The sequence below is a fragment of the Triticum urartu genome, chromosome 3A (assembly GCF_056163025.1).
Source record: "Triticum urartu cultivar PI428250 chromosome 3A, HENAU_Tu73, whole genome shotgun sequence".
Classification (NCBI taxonomy): Eukaryota; Viridiplantae; Streptophyta; class Magnoliopsida; order Poales; family Poaceae; genus Triticum; species Triticum urartu.
In genome coordinates, this window is record NC_141875.1 from 690,149,608 (window position 1) to 690,170,409 (window position 20,802).

Sequence of the window (20,802 nt, forward strand, 5' to 3'; positions counted from 1 at the left end):
TGAACCAAATTTGTCAGAGAGATCAACAAAGGCATTTCATATTCTATACAAAAGCCAAACAACAGAACTAAAATACTTAATAACAGAGACAAACTGCTTCCTGGACACAAGAAATCAAATCCTCCGACGACGGTGCACGGTGATGCTGCAAAGCCTCTGACGACGATCGGACCCTGGTGGAACTGGAACGTGGGTTTGTTGCGATTACAGACAAGATGCTACGAAGGCTCCGGCGACGAACAGATACAATGGTGGATGAGTCGGTGGTGCCCAGGACACCGGCAATGGTTGCAAATGTGCAAGCTAGGGGTTGGAGGTGTGCGACACCGGGGCTACAGAGGATAGAGGGTCACGCTTGGGCACCGGCATCCCCACCAATTGTTTTTTCTCTCCACATGCGCGCCAGTTGCAAACTGGGGGAATGAGCAACAGTGACAGTTGATTGCATCTGAAGGGGATGGCTAGGATAGCGACCGGTCTGGGCTGGCGCCAGTCTAACACTGCCCTAATTAAAATCGTGTTCTTGACTTCATGTAAGTGTACAATTTTTTTACAATTTTCATATAATTTTAGGAAGTGTCTCGTATTATTTTTAAGTTTGTCATATTATATCAAACTAAAAAACAAGAAAGACCGGAAAACACAAAAAGACAGAAAATAGGAAGCTGAACAAGAGAAACACGGAATAGAAAGTAAACAAATCAGATGATTTGAGTGAGGATTGGATGGTGAAGGCAAGATGGCGAGTGAGCAATGGCGAGGCGGCAAACAGGGAGTCTGTATATAAAATTAAAGCCTTTAAATAAAGGCGCTTAACAATTAACAAGGCACTGCCTAGAGAAAACAAATAATTAACATCGTTGATGGTTTGGGGTAGCTATTTTGCGTCAAACTTTGTCATATTCTTTTCAATCAGCTAGTCATTGTCTAATTCAGTTCATAAATTGTACTGCCTCATGAAAAAACATGGAGACTGACCTTAAAAACTAAAGAGTACTACACCACCAACCTCTAGCGTGCACAATGATTTCTCATGTATACCACACCTACCTCGACTTGAATGAGCAAGGTTCTATTCTCTTATATACCACCTAATCTTCAATAGAATAGCTTGCCTTACCCTATTTTAACATGTTGCATCAAATAGGTGGTAGCCACATAAACATTATAGAGAGTGTGTTAGAGAAGAAAAGAAAACATATGAGAAAACATAGGAATGTGAGACATCAGGAGCGGTTGTTGAACGAGATAACTCGGAGCCAGACCAAGTAGGTTGGATTCTTCACGTAGCAAGGATACTCATGGCTGATGTTTGGCCGGTGGCGCAAGTAGTCTGTTCAGCTCTTGCATGCTCAGGAATCCAGCCCATATGAACCTCCTGACTTTACCTTGTGATAGATAATATGGGTGTCTGAGGCGTCTGACAAAGTCTGGAGCAGCCCAACAATAGGTTAAACCTCTACCAGTGGACGCTCTAGGACACAACCATATGTCCGCGATCTACTTCCTACCATGAAGACCGGCTCCATTTTCTTGTAGGCTGCTCGACTGTGCGCGGTCTAGTGCATGCTCAACAACCAAGATCAGGATTTTCCAACCGGCGGGGAGCACAAAACTAGGAGCAATCGTCCGGGATGCTGCAACAGCCAGGGCGTGCAGGGTCCAACCAGTTGAGAACTTGAGATGCTTCAACCACGGGAACAGCCGCCGCAACTGCGCGCAGGAGCGATGATGATCAATGAGTCCGCGACGAACGGTGGCTCGACCGTGGCCAGAATTCTGTTTTTTTTTTGAGGCAATGGCCGGAATTCTGTAGCCGGTGCGGGTGGGTGCTAACATTTCTATAGGAAATTTTGTTCAGGCATACATTTCTATAGGATGGGCCACATCTATCATCTGCTGGGTTCTGTCCCGTTGGGGCCGTGGGCCTTGTAACCCGAGCCAGTCCTTTCCTCTCAGTTTAGGAGGGTGGCTGTATTAGTAACCGAGAGAGGTGCAGACAGAGAACTTGTATGAACCTTTTCCCCATTTCCAAGTCTGTTCTCTTCTCCAATCCTAAATTCCCTCTTGAATCCCTATTTCTCCTACCCTATTTGGTCGAGATCGTAACAATTGGTATCTGGAGCGATGTTTCATTCATTGGGACCGGCTGGCGCCGAGGAACAAAACGCAGACGGAGGCCAAGTTGCAGCAAGCCATTGGGGAGGTCGCGGAGGGGATGCAAGCTATCACGGAGATGATGAAACAACTACTCACAGGGTTCTCCGATCTGAAGAAGGGGGTGACCGACCTCCAGACCAGGGGCGGATCCAGCTATATGGCGAGGTTTGGCAGCTGCCATACCTAAAATTTGGCAAAAGTATTGCATATATATACTGTATGTATGAAGCTTTGAGCTGAGTCAATGGATTTTTGGTCAGTTTCGTCAATTTAGAGGATGAATACTCGCAGGGGGCAGGCAACTCATGGCCTCGAATGTATTTCGCCAGGTAGTTGCGTGTTACCTACGTGTTTCTGCCTCATTAGAGGCCTAACTGCCGCTGAAGGAGAGAATTAAGCAATAGGTGACTTGCATCACATAAGCCCATGACCCACAAGCCCATGTTCTAAACGAGGACACCATTGGCAGTCAATTGCAAATCAATTCACATGTACTCCAGTTGATTGGACATGCTAAAAAAATGTACTAGTTGATTGGAGATACAGGAGCTGTTTCGTTCAAGCACGGTTGATCAGGAATCGCCTTGCAGCCGCCGCTCAAGCTTGTCTCTAGCTGTGTGATGAGCAGTGCCAACTCCGCGAAACCCAGAGCCTCACCGCTTTCCGTCTCTCCGGTGAAGAAACTAGATCTAATTGGACTCAAATCGTCTTGAGGTATTACAATATACAACTAGGAGCAACAGCTACTCCTCCAAACTCATGACAATGTATGTCTTGTTGTGATATTTGTCCCTACTACCGACCGACCGACCGACCCCTAGTCGGCTAACCCCTAAGGCATGCAATAGAGGCAGCGATTACAGAGCAACCACGCGATCTTTAGTCAGCGTGGTGGGCATGGCAGCAACCACCGTCAAGAGAGGCAGCAAGCAGGAAAGTCACATAGTTATATGTTACTACATTGTTTTTTCCCCTCACAAACTCTGCCACACCTAAAAAATATTCCTGGCTCCGCCACTGCTCCAGACGCAGCAGTTGGAGACGAGCACGGAGATTGGTGAGATCTGGGAGCCGGCCCTCACGACTGCCAAGAAAGTCGATGAGATCATCGCCCAGACATGCCACAGGCTTCGTCGTCATTAGCATTTCGACTCCCACAAGGTACCCGGCAAATCGGCACCGCACAACCACCGCTCAACAGGTTAGATAATCTCCAGGACCTAGTGAAGTCGTCTCACTGAAGATGGCGCACTCCTCGGCGTGATACGCTTCACCAACAAAGAAAAACAAATAATTATCATCATTGATGGTTTGGGGTAGCTATTTTGTGTCAAACTTTGTCTCATTCTTTACAATCAGCTCGTAAATGGCTAATTCAGTTCATAAGTTGTACCTCATGAAAATACTTGGAGAATAACCCAAAAAAAGTAAAGAGTACTACACCACCAACCTCTAGGGTGCACAATAATTTTCTTATACTCCTCTGTTTCTTTTTAGTTTGCATATAAAATTTGGTCAAAGTCAAAGTTTGTAAAATTCAACCAGCTTTGTAGGAAAAGATATCAACATTCACACTATGAAATCAATATTATTAGATGGATGATGAAATAAATTTTTATAACATACATCAACCTTGCTGCCCCTCCGATGACGTATGAGTAATTGACTACAAACCTATGGGTCCATAGCTAGTAGCTAGATGGTTTCTTCTCTCTCTTTGATCTTTAATACAATGTTCTGCCCGATGTTCTTGGAAATCTATTCGATGTAATTTCTTTTGCGGTGCGTTTGTTGAGATCCGATAAATTGTGAATTTATGATCAGATTATCTATAAATATTATTTGAGTCTTCTCTGAACTCTTTTATGCATGATTAAGATAGCTTTCTATTTCTCTTCGATCTATTGATTTGGTTTGGCCAACTAGATTAGATTATATGACTACGGATGATGAGTTGTTATATCATTATGATAATGATGAGTTGTTATATCATTGGATGAACTAAACACATATTAGATTAAAAATGATGTCCAGTAATAAAACATTATGGTGACATGCATGTTATATTCTATTTTATTTTATTTTTCTTTTCATAATCTTATATTTGATAATTAACGTTTAGATGAAATGGGGGTTCATAACCATATAAAACGCGACACCATTGCTGTCGTGTTGTATTGCTTGTCAACCTACTCATTGCCATCGGTATGACGCAACCTTCTGTAACCAAGACCAGCCGTCAATGTCGCGCCATCTTATGGAAGACTAAACTATTCTTCTTTGCCATCCTGAATATAAATAGACATAATAACATTGAATGGATACCATCCTCCTAGAGTAGTTATAATAGCATTAAATGGATACCGTCTTAAAGATAGAACCATATTTTTATAAATAAAGGACAATAATTACGGAGTATAATAGCATCATTATAGATATAATTAACTAAATGGACACCATCGTCGTAGATACAGGTAGATACAATTTAAATATACTGCCCACCCAACTATGTGGTCATAGATATAGATAGATATGAAAACATTAAATGGATACCATCTGAAATTAAGGACAATGATATGGCCTGATTTTTGGTATATTTGAGTGAACCAAGACTAAATGTTCTTTAGCTACAAATCTATAAGAAAACATCATGTACATTTGCACGCCCAAACAGAAATGAGAACCAAAGGTTTGAGCCTCACCTTATGGAGGGGAAAACTATTCTTCTTTGCTTTATGGTGCTTGTTCTGCTAGGACATTCAACTCATGCTTGTAAGAAATCAATCTCCATGTCCCTACATATGTGTCTCCTATCCCTCCAAGCAGAATAGAAACTGCACAAGTTTCTTAGTTTGGATTTCTCTTACTGATGTATGTTCTTCTCCACAGGGAATTGCCATACCGAGAGTGCTTACTCACATCCGTTGATTTGTCTAGGTACTACTTGCCATTCAAAATGCGTGAAGAAGTGGGGAAATCTCTTCAATCATTCTTCTTGTAAAGTTCGAGGATTTTTCAAAGTGTCATGTGAATGTGTTGTCTGTGATCTATGACTATATCTAGTTGGACTTTGCCATCATGTAAAACAATGAAAAATGATGCCCAGTAATAAAACATTATGGTGACACACATGTGATATTCTATTTGATATTATTTTTCTGTTCATAATCTTATATTTTATGATTAATTATTGCATCGAATGGAGGTTGATAACCATATAAAATACGAACGAACCGAGTCTATTGCACGGTTAGTCCTTGTCGTGGAGCGGGTGGCGCGGAGGTGTGGGCGCAACTTGGCAATTGTCCTAGTTTTTAATTCTCTTCAGCAAAATAGGAGCCTTAAGGCATGTATGACATGTTCAGTCACAGGACTCAAGCTCCTACTCACCGCACCAACACTACGCAACTGCCACATTAAGTGGCCAAGCCCACCACCATTGCCATCGTGCTGCATTGCTCATCGACCTACTCGCTGCCTTCGGTATGACACAACCTTCTGTAACCAGGACCAGCCATCAATATCGCGCCATCTTGCTACTCATCCCCTTTTCCTAGGCCACCACATCCGTCAGGTTGTTGCCCTGGCCATCTCTGAAGTCTGAATGTTTCGTTCTCTCCGCGCCAATGAACACTAATTACCTTCAAGTGTAAGGGATAACTTTTGCACATTTTAGTTGGAAATATAAGTATTTAGCGCGAACCCCATATGAGTAAATAGATAGGCTTCTTGTTACCTCAAGTTAGGTATGTCACTTACAGAACACTCTATGCACTTGTACTATAACCCAGTAAAGGTAAGCGGTGAGAGCAGAAATATCATCCACTAAGTTTGACAGTACAAAATGTAATTCCTAGTTGAAATTCATCTCACGCATCACACTAAGTTTGTGAGTGTTGTCATCAAACCAAGAAGCCCCTGGCAGTGGAAGTAACACCATCCGTAGAGCTGCAAACAACACCATTCGAGTTCTCAAACACATGGGTTGTAAACTTTTTCATGTAAGTTGTATCCTCCTCGCAAAGTATCAAGATGAATCAACTGATTAAGAAGTTACTCCTTAAAAAGATAATGGAGTACACACATGTTGTAGGATCGAGACCCTAAGTGGAGATCTTTCACGAATTGGAGGGGGGGTCCACGGAGAACGCGAAGAACACGAAGAACAAGAGGGGAAATCACAAGTGGAACACTCAAGAACAAGTCCAATCACACATCCACTAGACCAACAAACACATGAGATTCACAAGGTACAAGAACAATCAAAGGGAAACAACATACATGGTAAAGTTCATCCCAAATCCTATGAAGGAGATGAGGTCTTGATGATCTAGATAGATCCTTCCCTAGATGGGGTCTTCATATCCAGTAGGGATCTTCTCTCTCTCAAGAGGAATCCCACAAGGGGAGGTACACGAGCTAAGCTCTAATGTCTAGATCTATTCTTAGCTAAGTCTAAATGGAGGAGATGAAGGAGTATATATAGTCCTAGGGGATCAAGGGTTAAGCAGGGACGAAATGGACATTACATGGGCAAAGCCCGCAGCTACACATAGGGGGCCCCGTGTGCATGGGGTAAGTGGATCCCGTGAGCACGGGGTCTCGCGACCTGACGCAGTAGCCCGTGCGCACGGGGTCTGTGAGGCCGGGAACGGTACACGCCCATGCGCACGGGGTCTTTAGGACCGTGCAGCCAGCTGGGAGGCCCGTGCGCACGGGGTCACCTAGGAGCTGTTGCCTTCTTGGTGGTTCCTTCTGCGCTTCCAGGCTTCCCTCTTGGATGGTGTGGATATTCTCTTGAGCTTGGACTCCTCCTCGATGAATGTGTAGTTTCGCAAACACCTATGTATGCACATGAGAGAGGGGTCAAGTAGTATACCATTCTAGAACGACACAAGTGAACACGTATAAAGGAGATGATTCACCTTCATGTAAGTGAAGTAGATGTGGCACGTGTCACTTGCCAAACAAACTCTTGACATGGTGATGTCCGTAGGATGCTTCGCATCAACACCTCCCTGGGTTCTCTACGGGTGAATAGAGCCTCCTAACCGTCCATTGCCAGGTGGCTTGCCGCGGGCGTTCGATCTCCCCGGATGGCTCGTACCGGGACGACCTGGCTAGATCCGAGGGATTATTGTATGTCGGTGGATCCGGGAGCTGGCAATCTCAAGTTGAGGTGGTGGCTCCTAGCTAACTCAATTTTACCGTTTCCTGTAAAAATAACTGAGTACTGTTTTAATTGGAAAAAATTGGCTTCATCGAAAGCCATTATAATTTTGTGTTCCTTTGCCACGGCACAATCAAACCTTTATATTAGGCTGGTTGTGCTTGATTAGTGTTCCGCATTATCTGGGTGCTCACATTTTTTTATAAATGAGTCAATTTGATCAAACAAGCCAAAACATGAGCGGACAACAAAAGATATGTGACAAAACAAAATTTTACATCAAGGATTCTTTGAAATTGTCAAATATAGTGTTAATGTATGGTTTCAGTGCCTCTCGATGCTCGAGAGGTTGGCAGAGACGAGGGGGCGGCAGAGGTGAGCGAAAGAATGAATGTCCTCTCCCCTCTGACAATTAGAGTTTGTTCACACATTTTGTCACGGTTGATAGAGAAAGTGCTAGAATCACTCGTGTGGTATGTGCGTCATTTGAAAATTTCCCAAAAATGTAACTTCGAAATGAATTCTTGTAATGAACGATGCATGCACTTTTATTTTTGTCATATTTTTAATTGTAATTATTTTTATTTATTGCAATGAGTGACATTAAGCCACTAACACTGTAGACTGATACAATTAATACCCCTTAGTGCCAACCAGAAAAATAGATAATCCTGAACAAGGGTGATATTGGGTAGCTATTTGTTTGTGAACCTTGCATCATTTTTCAATATCTGGTATGTGGCTAATTTATTTGATATGTTTGCACGTGTATAAGAGCACTATAAAGTAAAAAAAAAAGTATTCCACCACCAGCCTCCACCTGTGTATACAATGCTTTCGTTTTCTATGCCACACCAGTCTTTACTTCTTATAAGAATAGTTTTGTCTTCTTATATATACCACTTCATCTTCAATACAAACAGATCCATCATCTCATGCATTCTTTTTCAACAAGTTGCCACTGCTTCCTTTTCTACAGAACAACTCCACCGTCCACTCCTTTTAACATGTTAGTAGTACTAGCTTATTTCATCAAATAGGTGGTATTCACAATCACATCAACAGATCAAAGAGAGAAATATGGAAGATGTTAGAACACAGGGGAATAGGAGGCATCATGAGTATTAGAGGAACTACCCATTAGAGTGTTGCTTGTGGATGATGCTGGAGCTTTCTTTATTATGACTTGCCATTTATTTGTATCTGTTTGGCTGGTTCTTTCGGTAGTTGCGAGCTTGCCACATGTAGCTAGATTACAGGATTACCACACTAGCGCCAATAAAAAAAGTGGCATGTGGCCTTTCTATGATCTTACTTTTTTCGGGATCGGTTTGAATTTGATCCATCTCAATCACTTTTTATCACTATCTTTTTTAAATCCCAGGTTCAGATTTTATCACTATCTTTTTGATGAAATTCTGGGTTTAGATAATATATTTTGTGGTAGAATCACCTTCTTTCCTAGAGATAAGCACCACTTGTGCCACTATACCATTGAATAGAGCCTAGCCAGTCTCAATGGATCGGAGTCCATAACAAGACACCATTGAACCCACACCAAGAGAAGTTCTGGCCCAGTTTTGCAACTCTGTTCTTGTAAAAAAAAGATAAAAAAATCTACATCCCCAACCTCCACTTGTAAATACAATGCTTTCCATACTTACTTACACCACGCCAACCCTTTCTTATATGAAGAACGTTATCTTCTTATATATACCATTTCATCGTCAATGGAATAAATATATCCCCTACAGAAAAATAGAGCAAATAATATGGTTTCACTTTGTTTTAATATATTGATAGCACTACCTTATGACATCACATGTTTCGTAGTCAGTAAGAATATCAAGAAAGCGAGAGAAGAATATGAATGAAATATACAAAAACACATGGAAATATGAGACATCAGGAGTAGTGGTGGAATTGCTTTTCATTTCAACACAGGACGAGGCCAAACTGCCTAATCTTGAATGGCGAGAGATGCTGGAGCTTCCTTTATTTCAACTAGTCATATATTTGTATTCATCTAGCTAGTCCGGTCTTTTTAGTACACACAATCTCAGGCATGGTAGTTTTTTTTAACTAGCATAACTCATTTCCATTAACTGAATGACGGAAATACAAGCATATGAACCAGAGAGAGTTCCAGGGGACGGAAAAGGGGAAAGTGAGTTTAACATCATCGGGAAACCCACCGCAGGTGCTCACTGTCGAAACACCCACTATGAGACGAAAACCAGGCGACACTCAAAAACTAGCCCAACCGAAAGAGTTTAATGCTCGGGCATGAGCCAAATAGTTTAACACCCACACAGGAGCAAACAAGGTAGGAAACCTAAAGATGGGATTGGTGGGAAGAAACTCCAGGCCGACACTAATGACCCACAAGTATAGCGGATCTATCGTAGTCCTTTCGATAAGTAAGAGTGTCGAACCCAACGAGGAGCAGAAGGAAATGATAAGCAGTTTTCAGCAAGGTATTCTCTGCAAGTACTGGAATAAGTGGTAACAGATAGTTTTGTGATAAGATAATTTGTAACGAGCAACAAGTAACAAAAGTAAATAAAGTGCAGTAAGGTGGCCCAATCCTTTTTGTAGCAAAGGACAAGCCTGGACAAACTCTTATATAAGGAAAAGCGCTCCCGAGGACACATGGGAATATCATCAAACTAGTTTTCATCACGTTCATATGATTCACGTTTGGTACTTTGATAATTTGATATGTGGGTGGACCGGTGCTTGGGTGCTGTTCTTACTTGAACAAATATCCCACTTATGATTAACCTCTATTGCAAGCATCCGCAACTACAACAAAAGTATTAAGGTAAACCTAACCATAGCATGAAACATATGGATCCAAATCAGTCCCTTACGAAGCAACGCATAAACTAGGGTTTAAGCTTCTGTCACTCTAGCAACCCATCATCTACTTATTACTTCACAATGCCTTCCTCTAGGCCCAAATAACGGTGAAGTGTTATGTAGTCGACGTTCACATAACACCACTAGAGGCTAGACAACATACATCTCATCAAAATATCGAACGAATACCAAATTCACATGACTACTAATAGCAATAATTCTCCCTTGTCCTCAGGAACAAACGTAACTACTCACAAAGCATAAACATGTTCATAATCAGAGGGGTATTAATATGCATATAGGATCTGAACATATGATCTTCCACCGAATAAACCAACTACCATCAACTACAAGGAGTAATCAACACTACTAGCAACCTACTAGCACCAATCCCGGACTTGGAGACAAGAATTGGATACAAGAGATAAACTAGGGTTTGGAGATGAGATGGTGCTGGTGAAGATGTTGATGGAGATTGCCATCTCCCGATGAGAGGAGCATTGGTGATGACGATGGCGATGATTTCCCCCTCCGGGATGGAAGTTTCCCCGGCAGAACAGCTCTGCCGGAGCTCTAGATTGGATCCGCCAAGGTTCCGCCTCGTGGCGGCGGAGTTTCCTCCCGAAAGGTTGCTTCTTATTTTTTTTTCTCGACGAAAGACTTCATATAGCAGAAGATGGTCATCGGAGAGCCACTAGGGGGCCCACGAGGTAGGGGCGCATCCTAGGGAGGGCGCGCCCCCCACCCTCGTGGACAGGGTGTGGCCCCCCTGGTCTTCATCTTTGGTAAGGATTTTTCATTATTTATTATAAGGTGTTCCGTGGAGTTTCAGGACTTTTGAAGTTGTGCAGAATAGGTCTCTAATATTTTCTCCTTTTCCAGCCCAGAATTCCAGCTGCCGGCATTCTCCCTCCTTATGTAAACCTTGTAAGATAAGAGAGAATAGCCATAAGTATTGTGACATAATGTGAAATAACATCCCATAATGCAATAAATATTGATATAAAAGCATGATGCAAAATAGACGTATCACACACTTAGATGAAAACATTCTCTTTCAACTTGTCATTGAGTCGTCATGAACGACAGCACAAATCCGCATCATGTTGGTCGCACTTTTTATGAGCATCATCGTACCTAGCCTCATTGCACCTTGATCTTCATTTTTCAGCAAACCTGCCTAATAATTCAGAAACACACAAGAGGAAAACACCACTTCAAAAGGTGAACTTGAATGTTTAAACTCAAAGGTCACACGGTTGCTGCAGTTCTAGATCGCCTAAAGCAAAAGTATATAACTTAGGACCAGCACGAAGGAACATATAACACCAAGAATAAAACTGCCACAAATTATTTGGACAGAGATCAGTTCTAAACACCAAGCCAACAGCACGACCAAGCAATTCTCGCAACTGGTCACAAGAAGAAAAAGTGTTGAGAAGTTTCCCTCTCGTTACACTCGGCATAATAGCTAGACTACCGACCCTAGCTAGAAACTAAAGCCATGGAGCAAATCTACGTTTGGGCACGGCTAGTCTTTTTCATTTGGGCACGAATTGGTTTCAGTTACAACACATCACAACAAATTTTGTTGTTATTTTCTACTATTAGTATTGTGTTCAAATCCTTGTGTTAGAATCACTTTTCTGGAGAGGGGGATACATGAGGGAGGGGAAACATCACTTTCGGTTGCAGTATGGGCTATAGAAGTGGTGGCTGCTAGGCATCAGTCGACTGATCTTTTCCTAAGATCAGCCGCCTAGCCAGCCGTTCATCAACGTCGATTTTGGCCGCTTGATTCCTTGATCATGCCGTCGCTTTCATCCCACTATGCCATATCTATCCCACAGGTACTCTAGTCAGCCATCAGGCATGTACATGAGTGCAACGCATAATCCACACTTCCAACACGACGAGCCGCATTTGGGCCACATGCAGCACCAGCTTCAGCCTGCACATAACCCACACTTCCAACGCGACGAGCCGCATTTGGGACACATGCAGCACCAGCTTCAGCCTGCACCATGCAACATCGCTGGTCATCGCACGGAAAAACACTTACGAGTTCGCCATGCACCGGCCACAACTGCAGTACCGGGTTGCGGCAACGACGCTGCGAGCCTGCGACCACCCCTTTGAAGCATCAACGATGCTCCATTATAGCACCGACGATGCAACAATGGCCCAACAATGCTCCATAACAACACTGGTGATGATCCGTTGCAGCATCCGTTAGGTTTCGACGACAGGCGAGGCTTCGTTGCAGCACCCATGAGGTTCCGGCATCCTACGATGCTCTGTTGCAGGACCCGTGAGGTTCCGTCGGCCGACGATGCTCTGTTGCAGCACCCATGAGGTTCCGTCAGCCGGTGATGCTCCGTTGCAGTAACCATAAGGTTCCGGCGTCAGGCGATGCCCCGTTCAGCATCCGTGAGGTTCCGTCGGCCGATGATGCTCCATCGCAGCACCCGTGAGGTTTCGGCGTCCGGCGATGCTCCGTTGCAGCACCCATGAGGTTTCGGCATCGGACGACGCTCCGTGCAGCATCCGTGAGGTTCCGTCGACCGGCGATGCTCGGTTGCAGCACTCGTGAGGTTTCGACGGCAGGCGAGGCTCCGTTGCAGCCCCCTTGAGGTTCCGGCGTCCTACGATGCTCCGTTGCAGGACACGTGAGGTTCCGTTGGCCGGCGATGCTCTGTTGCAACACCCGCGAGGTTCCTTCAGCGGCGATGCTCCGTTGCAGCACCCGTGAGGTTCCGGCGTCCTACGATGCTCTGTTGCAGGACCCGTGAGGTTCCGTCGGCCCACGATGCTCTGTTGCAGCACCCATGAGGTTCCGTCAGCCGGCGATGCTCCGTTGCAGCAACCATGAGGTTCTGGCATTAGGCGATGCCCCGCTACAGCATCCGTGAGGTTCCGTCGGCCGATGATGCTCCATCGCAGCACCCGTGAGGTTCCGGCGTCCAACGATGCTCGGTTGCAGCACCCCTAAGGTTCCGGCGTCAGACGGTGCTCCGTGCAGCATCCTGAGGTTCCGTCGGCCGGCGATGCTCGGTTGCAGCACCCGTGAGGTTTCTACGGTAGGCGAGGCTCCGTTGCAGCACCCGTGAGGTTCCCGCGTCCTACGATGCTCCGTTGCAGGACAAGTGAGGTTCCGTTGGCCGGCGATGCTCTGTTGCAACACCCGTGAGGTCCCGTCAGCCGATGATGCTCCGTTGCAGCACCCGTGAGGTTCCGGCATCCTACGATGCTCCGTTGCAGGACAAGTGAGGTTCCGTTGGCCGGCGATGCTCTGTTGCAACACCCGTGAGGTCCCGTCAGCCGATGATGCTCCGTTGCAGCACCCGTGAGGTTCCGGCATCCTACGATGCTCCGTTGCAGGACAAGTGAGGTTCCGTTGGCCGGCGATGCTCTGTTGCAGCACCCGTGAGGTTCCGTCAGCCGACAATGCTCCGTTGCACCAACCATGAGGTTCCGCCGTCCTACGATGCTTTGTTGCAGGACCTGTGAGGTTCCGTTGGCTGATGATGCTCTGTTGCAGCACCCGTGAGGTTCCGGTGCCATACGATGCTCCGTTGCAGCATTCGTGAGGTTCCGTCGGCCGACGATGCTCCATTGCAGCACCCGTGAGGTTCCATCGGCCGACGATGCTACGTTGCAGCACCCGTGAGGTTTCGATGGCCCGAAGATGCTTCATAGTTCCCTTTACGCGCCAGGCTTGAAGAAGCCCGAACACCTAGACTACAAGCCCGGGCCTGATTCGAAGTCTAGTAATGACCCTTTTCTCAAGCCATAGCCCAGCCTGAAAACAAGCCCAAAACCCGGCCGAAACAATGTTTTTTGACTGCCCCAAAGCCCAACGATCCGGCGCAAAATATTGAGAAAGTGAAGCCCAGACTGAATGCACTTTTGGACCTGCAAAACAGCGCCTTAACCCAGCCCAAACGGCAAGCCTGACCCAGCCTTGCCTGGTATTATTGGGCCAGGCTCGGGCCGGGTCGTCTGGCCGGGCGGCCCGGCCCATGATTAGTTTAGTTGTACGTGCCGTTTACCGGAGTTGATCTTTTTTTTTCTGTACGAACACTCAGTCGTCGTCTCCCTCGGGACAGAGGAGCACGGGCAGCTCGGGAAGCAGCGGCGACACCGTTGCGCCCCGCCTCCCCCACTCATTAATGGCGGCCACTGCATGGTTGGCTGCGGCACCCATCTCCCCCATCAATGCCGCCACCCACCTCCCCCGTCTACTAAAACGCCAGCCAACCCAAGCTTCCCTCCATCCACCCCACCCCACCTCCACTTCATCACTTATCCATCCGTCCGTCCCGCCACCTCACCGCGGCGCCGGCTGCCTCCCGCCCGGCCAGCTCCGCCCCGGGGTTCCTCGAGCTGGAGGTGGGTGCAGCCATAAACGCCTCCCGTCCGGCCTGCTCTGCTCGCCTCGATCCGCATCCGCTTACTTATTCTTGCGCCGGGGGTCCGGTGTCCCGCTTCTGTTTGATTACCGTTCCACTTTCTATGAGTGTAGGTGGCGGTGGATGACCAGCTCCTGTACCTTTTTCGGGGGATTGCAGTGTTAGGTTCGAGGTTGGTGAGCGATCTCGCGACCTCGGGCCTGCGCTTAAGGTGTTCGATCCATTGCCGACCAGAGCACACACCTTTCAGGCCTTTTTGGTTCTCTGGATCGGGTTGCAAGGCAGAGATCAGAGATGGTTGGGAGCGTGCACGTCAATGGATCGGCGAACGGCGCGAACGGCACCGAGGATCGGCTGGACGAGCTGCGCCGGCTGCTCGGCAAGTCCGACGGCGACCTGCTCAAGATCGTCAGCATCGGCGCCGGCGCCTGGGGAAGCGTCTTTGCAGCTCTCCTGCAGGACGCCTACGGCCACTTCAGGGAGAAGGTGCAGATACGGGTGTGGCGTCGGCCGGGGCGGGCGGTGGACCGGTCCACCGCCGAGCATCTGTTCGACGTGATCAACTCACGGGAGGACGTGCTGAGGCGCCTCATCCGCCGCTGCGCCTACCTCAAGTACGTCGAGGCGCGGCTGGGTGACCGGACCCTGTATGCCGACGAGATTCTGAGGGATGGGTTCTGCTTGAACATGGTCGACACGCCCCTCTGCCCGTTGAAGGTGGTCACCAACCTGCAGGAAGCTGTCTGGGATGCTGACATTGTGGTGAATGGCCTGCCATCCACTGAGACGAGGGAGGTGTTTGAGGAGCTCAGCAAGTATTGGAAGGAGCGGATCAGCGTTCCGGTCATCATTTCCCTTGCAAAGGGGATAGAAGCCTCCTTGGACCCAATTCCTCGTATCATCACGCCTACACAAATGATCAGCTCCGCAGGTAAGCATTTATCTTGCTCTGTCTTTGTCGTCACATGTATTCTCATCTATATCGAAGCGTGCAATCATTTGGTATCCATGAGGGAGAGAAATTGATTTGGTTAGAGAGTAATGTGTTTGCATTAGTTATTTTCTTCTGCGGTGATTGCAACTCACTGTTTGATGAGAGGGAAAAATAGAGAACTTTCTGGAGAACAACTTTTGAGTGAAAGCTTTATGAAGGAATACTTCTGATCAAAGGAAAATCAAGCTTACGGCTTGATAATGTATTGTGCAATGTTTGACATTTTTGTCTGCAGTTCATGGCCATAATTTCCGCACATGAGATTCTGCTGTAGTCTTTTGGTCTGATTATTTGTCAATTTACAGTTGGAAAAAACAAATACACATTTAGTACTTTTCTGTTGCCATGACCTGCATAATTATTGCACTTAGCATAGTGACTTTGACACTTTGTAGATATGCACCAACCTTCAGTTTACTCAATCAAATCAACCTATTGCATTTGAAGTTTGCTTGCATGAAAACAGATGTTGACTTTTCCTGTTGCATTTTTCTGCTGATTTATTATGTCAGATCTTATCTTTTTGTTACTCACCTGAGATGGATTTGATGTCCAACTTGATTTTATACAAAAGTAGCGTAAACTGTACATCTAGGATTTGGAGTGAGTTTTCATGTTAAGCATGAGTATGCTACAAAGAGTGATTTCATAGCGTATGCTATATGTTCTGATTTCGTCGAAAGACGTTTTGATCTTGACATGCACTGTTGGACTCATATACTTAATTATGGCAGTTAGCATAGTGACCTCTTGGGTATACATCACCTACCATTTCTTATACTCGATCACATCATGTACCCTGTTCGATTTGAAGAGCTAACGCCAAAGCACTATACGCCATGATAATGACGTGATCCACATCTTGTGACCTGGCCGACAGATGTTTTAATGTTGACAAGTACCCATCTGTCTCACATAATTAAATTTTATTGCCTGAGTTCATTACTTGCCTTATATATCTAAATTACTCGAAATCTGATATTTTAAAATGAATTGCAGCTGGCGTTCCAACTGAGAATATACTCTATCTTGGAGGCCCAAACATCGCCTCAGAAATTTATAACAAAGAATATGCAAATGCTCGAATCTGCGGATCCACCAAGTGGAGGAAACCTCTCGCTAAGTTTTTGAGGCAACCACATTTCATTGTTTGGGATAACAGTGACATTGTCACTCATGAGGTTATGGGCGGACTGAAGAACGTATATGCTATTGGTGCTGGTAAGCGTCTTTTTTTCTTCAAATATTAAAATTTTGCTCACCCAAATAAGGAAATTAATGTATTGTCATTATACTCCCTCCGTTCCAAAATAAGTGTCTTGAACTTAGTACAAATTTATACTAGAGCTAGTACAAAGTTGAGACACTTATTTTAGGACGGAGGGAGTATTTGTTAATTTTGGCTTTTACGGTTCCTACCTTATATGTTACTCAATTATTAAAGAAGGCATAGATAGGTGTGAGTTTGCTTGGTCTGTTTAATGATCAACGTGATCTGTTGTGTCAGTAGTGTCTGAATCTGAACAGGCTAGCTTTTGAAATCACAGGAAGCAACCTCGTTTCATTATTGTCAAAAAGTATATGTCCTGATATTGTACAGAAAGAACATCTAAGCTGAGAAGCTCCATGGCAATTTAAACACTTGTCTCACTATTATTCTAGGATACCCACTGATGTTTAGTTATTTGCCTTTTCTTGCCTTAAAGGAAGTTTTTGCTTTCTTTCGTGGCAAGGTATTTGCTACCATGTGCTATGTTTCCAGTTCAAGCAGAACCTTCTGTTCTCTGTTTCAGGAATGGTGGCAGCTTTAACAAACGAGAGTGCAACAAGCAAATCAGTTTATTTTGCTCACTGCACGTCGGAGATGATATTCATTACCCATCTACTGACAGAACAGCCAGAGAAACTTGCTGGCCCTCTGTTGGCTGATACTTACGTCACTCTCCTGAAAGGTCGCAATGCATGGTACGGGCAAATGCTAGCGAAGGGAGAACTCAGGCTCGATATGGGTGACAGTATCAAGGGAAAGGGGATGATTCAGGTTATGTCATAGCAGTGTTCTTTTCTTTTCTTCCAGAAGTTTCTCTGATTGCTGAGCTTGTCTGAATAATAATATCGAAAAGTAAAACCTAGAAAAGATATTAAACCCTCTGGATATTCTTGCTATGTAGTTATTTTGATAATCCCTGTCATCTATAATGGTTCCCATTTTGCTTGGGAGTTGTTGGTTCGCTTTAGCGTTTTGCATGGCATGCACTAACTGAGTATAAGCTCTGTGTATTTCATTGGACAGGGTATTTCTGCTGTTGGTGCATTTTATGAGCTGCTCAGTCAACCCAGCTTAAGTGTGCTACACCCAGAGGAAAACAAGCAAGTTGCTCCTGCTGAACTGTGCCCAATTCTGAAGAGGCTTTATAGAATTCTGATAAAAAGGTCTGTGATATCTCTATTACCATTCTCCATATGGCTTGTTCTGCTTACTTTGACTATGCACAGAGTGCTTTGACAGCTTGAAACATAGTTCAACTGCAAATTATGCCCCTTCTTGCTTGTCCAATTCATTGCCGCTTCTAGTTGTCACTTGCCAGCATAACTAGAAATACCGTTAACTGCTAACAAGACAATAACACATTGATACATGAACTCAGTGTAGGTCCAGCAGTTTATCAAGATAGAGTCAACGATGCATACTTGCAGGAAGTACACTGTAAATCAAATCAAAAGTTGTTTGCCCATTCGAGGCCATGCTTTTTCCCTTTGCTTACAGCCAAATATACTCTGTTTTGCTACTCCCTCCGATCCAAATTAATTGATGCTGACTTAGTACAACTTTGTACTACAGTTGTACTCCCTCCGTAAAGAAATATAAGAGCGTTTAGATCACTAAAGTAGTGATCTAAACGCTCTTATATTTGTTTATAGAGGGAGTATTAAGTTAGCGTCAATTAATATGGATCGGAGGGAGTATTACATTTTACTCTGATTTTCCATGAGCAAATTTGTGAAACCATCACAATGAACAGTATCAATACATGATCAACCATCAGCTTTTGCCAAGGAGCCTTTCTGCCAACTGATCGGAATCAGGATTCTGTCTTACGCTACTCTTCTGTTTGGAATCTGCAGGGAGCTCCCAGTGGGAGACATCCTCCAAGCCCTGAGGGACGAAACCATGAACGACCCCCGTGAGAGGATCGAGATGGCGCAGAGCCACACATTCTACCGCCCGTCTCTCCTTGGGAAGCCGTGACCTCGGTAGCCCCGTGTACATGATTAGAATGTAAACAAAAGGCTTGGATTAGCTCCAACCCTGTCATGCTTCACATCATTATCGATTGAGCAAAGGCGTCTCTGGGTTTCTGCTGGCTTGTGTGTTTGGATCCCAGGCCCCAGCGGCCATAGTTTGTGGGGTCGTTGGACTGTCAGGTTGTACAAGAGAGTAATGATCGAGTCAATAATATGTTGCTACTTGGGCAATAAACATGTGGCGTGAACGAGACACAGGTTATTTGTGTGTTTTTAACCCTTGCTGCTAAATTATTTGTTTTCGACGAAATGAGATGCAAATAGTTGTGAGATTCGGCGACCCGTGTTCCTCTAAGTATTAGTTTTTTTTTTCCTGGACCGTCGTCTGGGTCTGAACTTCTGTAGTGAGAAAAGATGCAAAATATTTGAGCATTCATTCACTCCAAGCAGGAATTCTAACAAGAGATGTTGCACAAGTGGTATGGTTGACTCCAAGCAGGAATTCTAACAAGACTGATTTACTGCCTCCAATATGAAGTTGTACTAAAGCTGCGACCATTAGTTTGGATCGGGGAGAGTAGCTAAAACTTCTGTTGCAGTAACATGCATGCTGCTGCACGTGTCAAGGGGCGCACGCGGCACGCATGCTCCTCACTCTGTTTGTGGGGTACAATTGTGTGTGTGTTTGTACATCACATGAGTGCATATTTGTCTAACAGTTTATTTATAGCTGCTCAGACGACTGGACATTTTCGACATATAACTTATCAACAGATTAATTAATCCAATATAAAGTGAAGTTTATTTTTTTCTTGAATAAAAAAATTGTACCTTTGTGCATGCATGCACTTCCACTTTCTGCGTGAGCTTTTGTTAGGATCTTTTCCGAATTAAATTTTCTGCAACCGCACTTTGCGCCTTTTTCGTTCAAGAAAAAAAACTGATTGATCAAGATGAGCGTGGGTGTATGTGGTGTGCGGTGTGGCGCCCTAAAACGTTTAGGCCTTGCTTTCTTAAGAGCATCTCCAACGGCCGCGCCAAACGACGCGCGCGCGCGATAAACCCAGCTTTTAGCGCGCGCGGGGCGTTTTGCCGCACTCCGGCGGCGGCGGGAAACTCGCGCGCGGGAACCGTTTGCGCGCGCGCGAAAAGGCGCCAGCTCGCGCGCCATTTTTTGCGCACCGCTTCTGGCGCGCCTATAAAGTGCTACCACACCTCCTCTTCTCCTCTTCCTCTTCCTCTCTGCCACCGACGCGCCTCCACAGCTCCAGCGCCCCGCCACTGACGCGCCGCCATGCCGCCGCGCCGCCGAGGAGCGTCCGGCTACCGCGGCGTCCGCCTGCGCCCCAACAGCGGCTACTACTCGGAGATACGCTCCGGCGATCTCCGGCTCGGCCTCGGCACCTACGGGACGGCGCGCGAGGCCGCCCGATCTCGTTGCACCAGGTGGGTAGTCGTTCTTCACGCCGGACGATGATCGGTGGCTGGACATCTGGCTAGATACCTCGGACGACACCGCCGAGGATGATAATGGTGATGATGATAGCGATTTAGAGTAGTTTTTTTATGCAATCTATCTCGTTTTTTATCGTTTGTCGTTTTTATTATTATGCAATCTATGTTTCCGATGTAAAATACCTTTGTATCGTTTAAAATCTATGCAATTTATCTAGTTTTTTTTATGCTTCCAATGCCTACATTTCTAGTTTGTAGAATGAGCCCGCTACATTTTAGCGCGGCTGCTGGAGCGGTCGTTGCGCGCCGCGCCAAACCAGGCGATGGGCGCGCGCTAAAGCTGTTTTTTGCGCGCGCCGCGTTCGGCGCCTGTTGGAGATGCTCTAATGCTTAAAACTTTGATGAACAAAGAATCCAAATTCAAGCACGTATTGATCTGTTAAAAAAAACGTATCGATCAAACTAGTATACAACTTTGGACTTCTCCTGAGATGTTTCTGACC

The 20,802-nt window shown here is 45.5% G+C and overlaps 1 protein-coding gene across 1 annotated transcript; it reads left to right on the top strand.

Annotated features, from left to right (window-relative positions):
* The first annotated feature begins 14,315 nt into the window (after positions 1 to 14,315).
* GPDHC1 (6-phosphogluconate dehydrogenase family protein) lies at positions 14,316 to 19,121 on the top strand. The gene is made up of 6 exons (XM_048710072.2): positions 14,316 to 14,584; positions 14,718 to 15,535; positions 16,598 to 16,819; positions 17,392 to 17,639; positions 17,892 to 18,031; positions 18,725 to 19,121. The coding sequence occupies exons 2-6, from the start codon at positions 14,899 to 14,901 to the stop codon at positions 18,846 to 18,848; spliced, it is 1,371 nt and encodes a 456-aa protein (XP_048566029.2). The 5' UTR covers positions 14,316 to 14,584; positions 14,718 to 14,898; the 3' UTR covers positions 18,849 to 19,121.
* Positions 19,122 to 20,802: the final 1,681 nt, after the last annotated feature.

What these genes read in the sequence shown, in the direction of transcription:
- GPDHC1 (XM_048710072.2), top strand. Translation starts at nt 14,899, where the DNA reads ATGGTTGGGAGCGTGCACGTCAATGGATCGGCGAACGGCGCGAACGGC. An exon ending in AGGGAAAGGGGATGATTCAG is followed by an intron (nt 17,640 to 17,891) that starts GTTATGTCATAG and finishes TTCATTGGACAG; the next exon opens with GGTATTTCTGCTGTTGGTGC. An exon ending in TATAGAATTCTGATAAAAAG is followed by an intron (nt 18,032 to 18,724) that starts GTCTGTGATATC and finishes TGGAATCTGCAG; the next exon opens with GGAGCTCCCAGTGGGAGACA.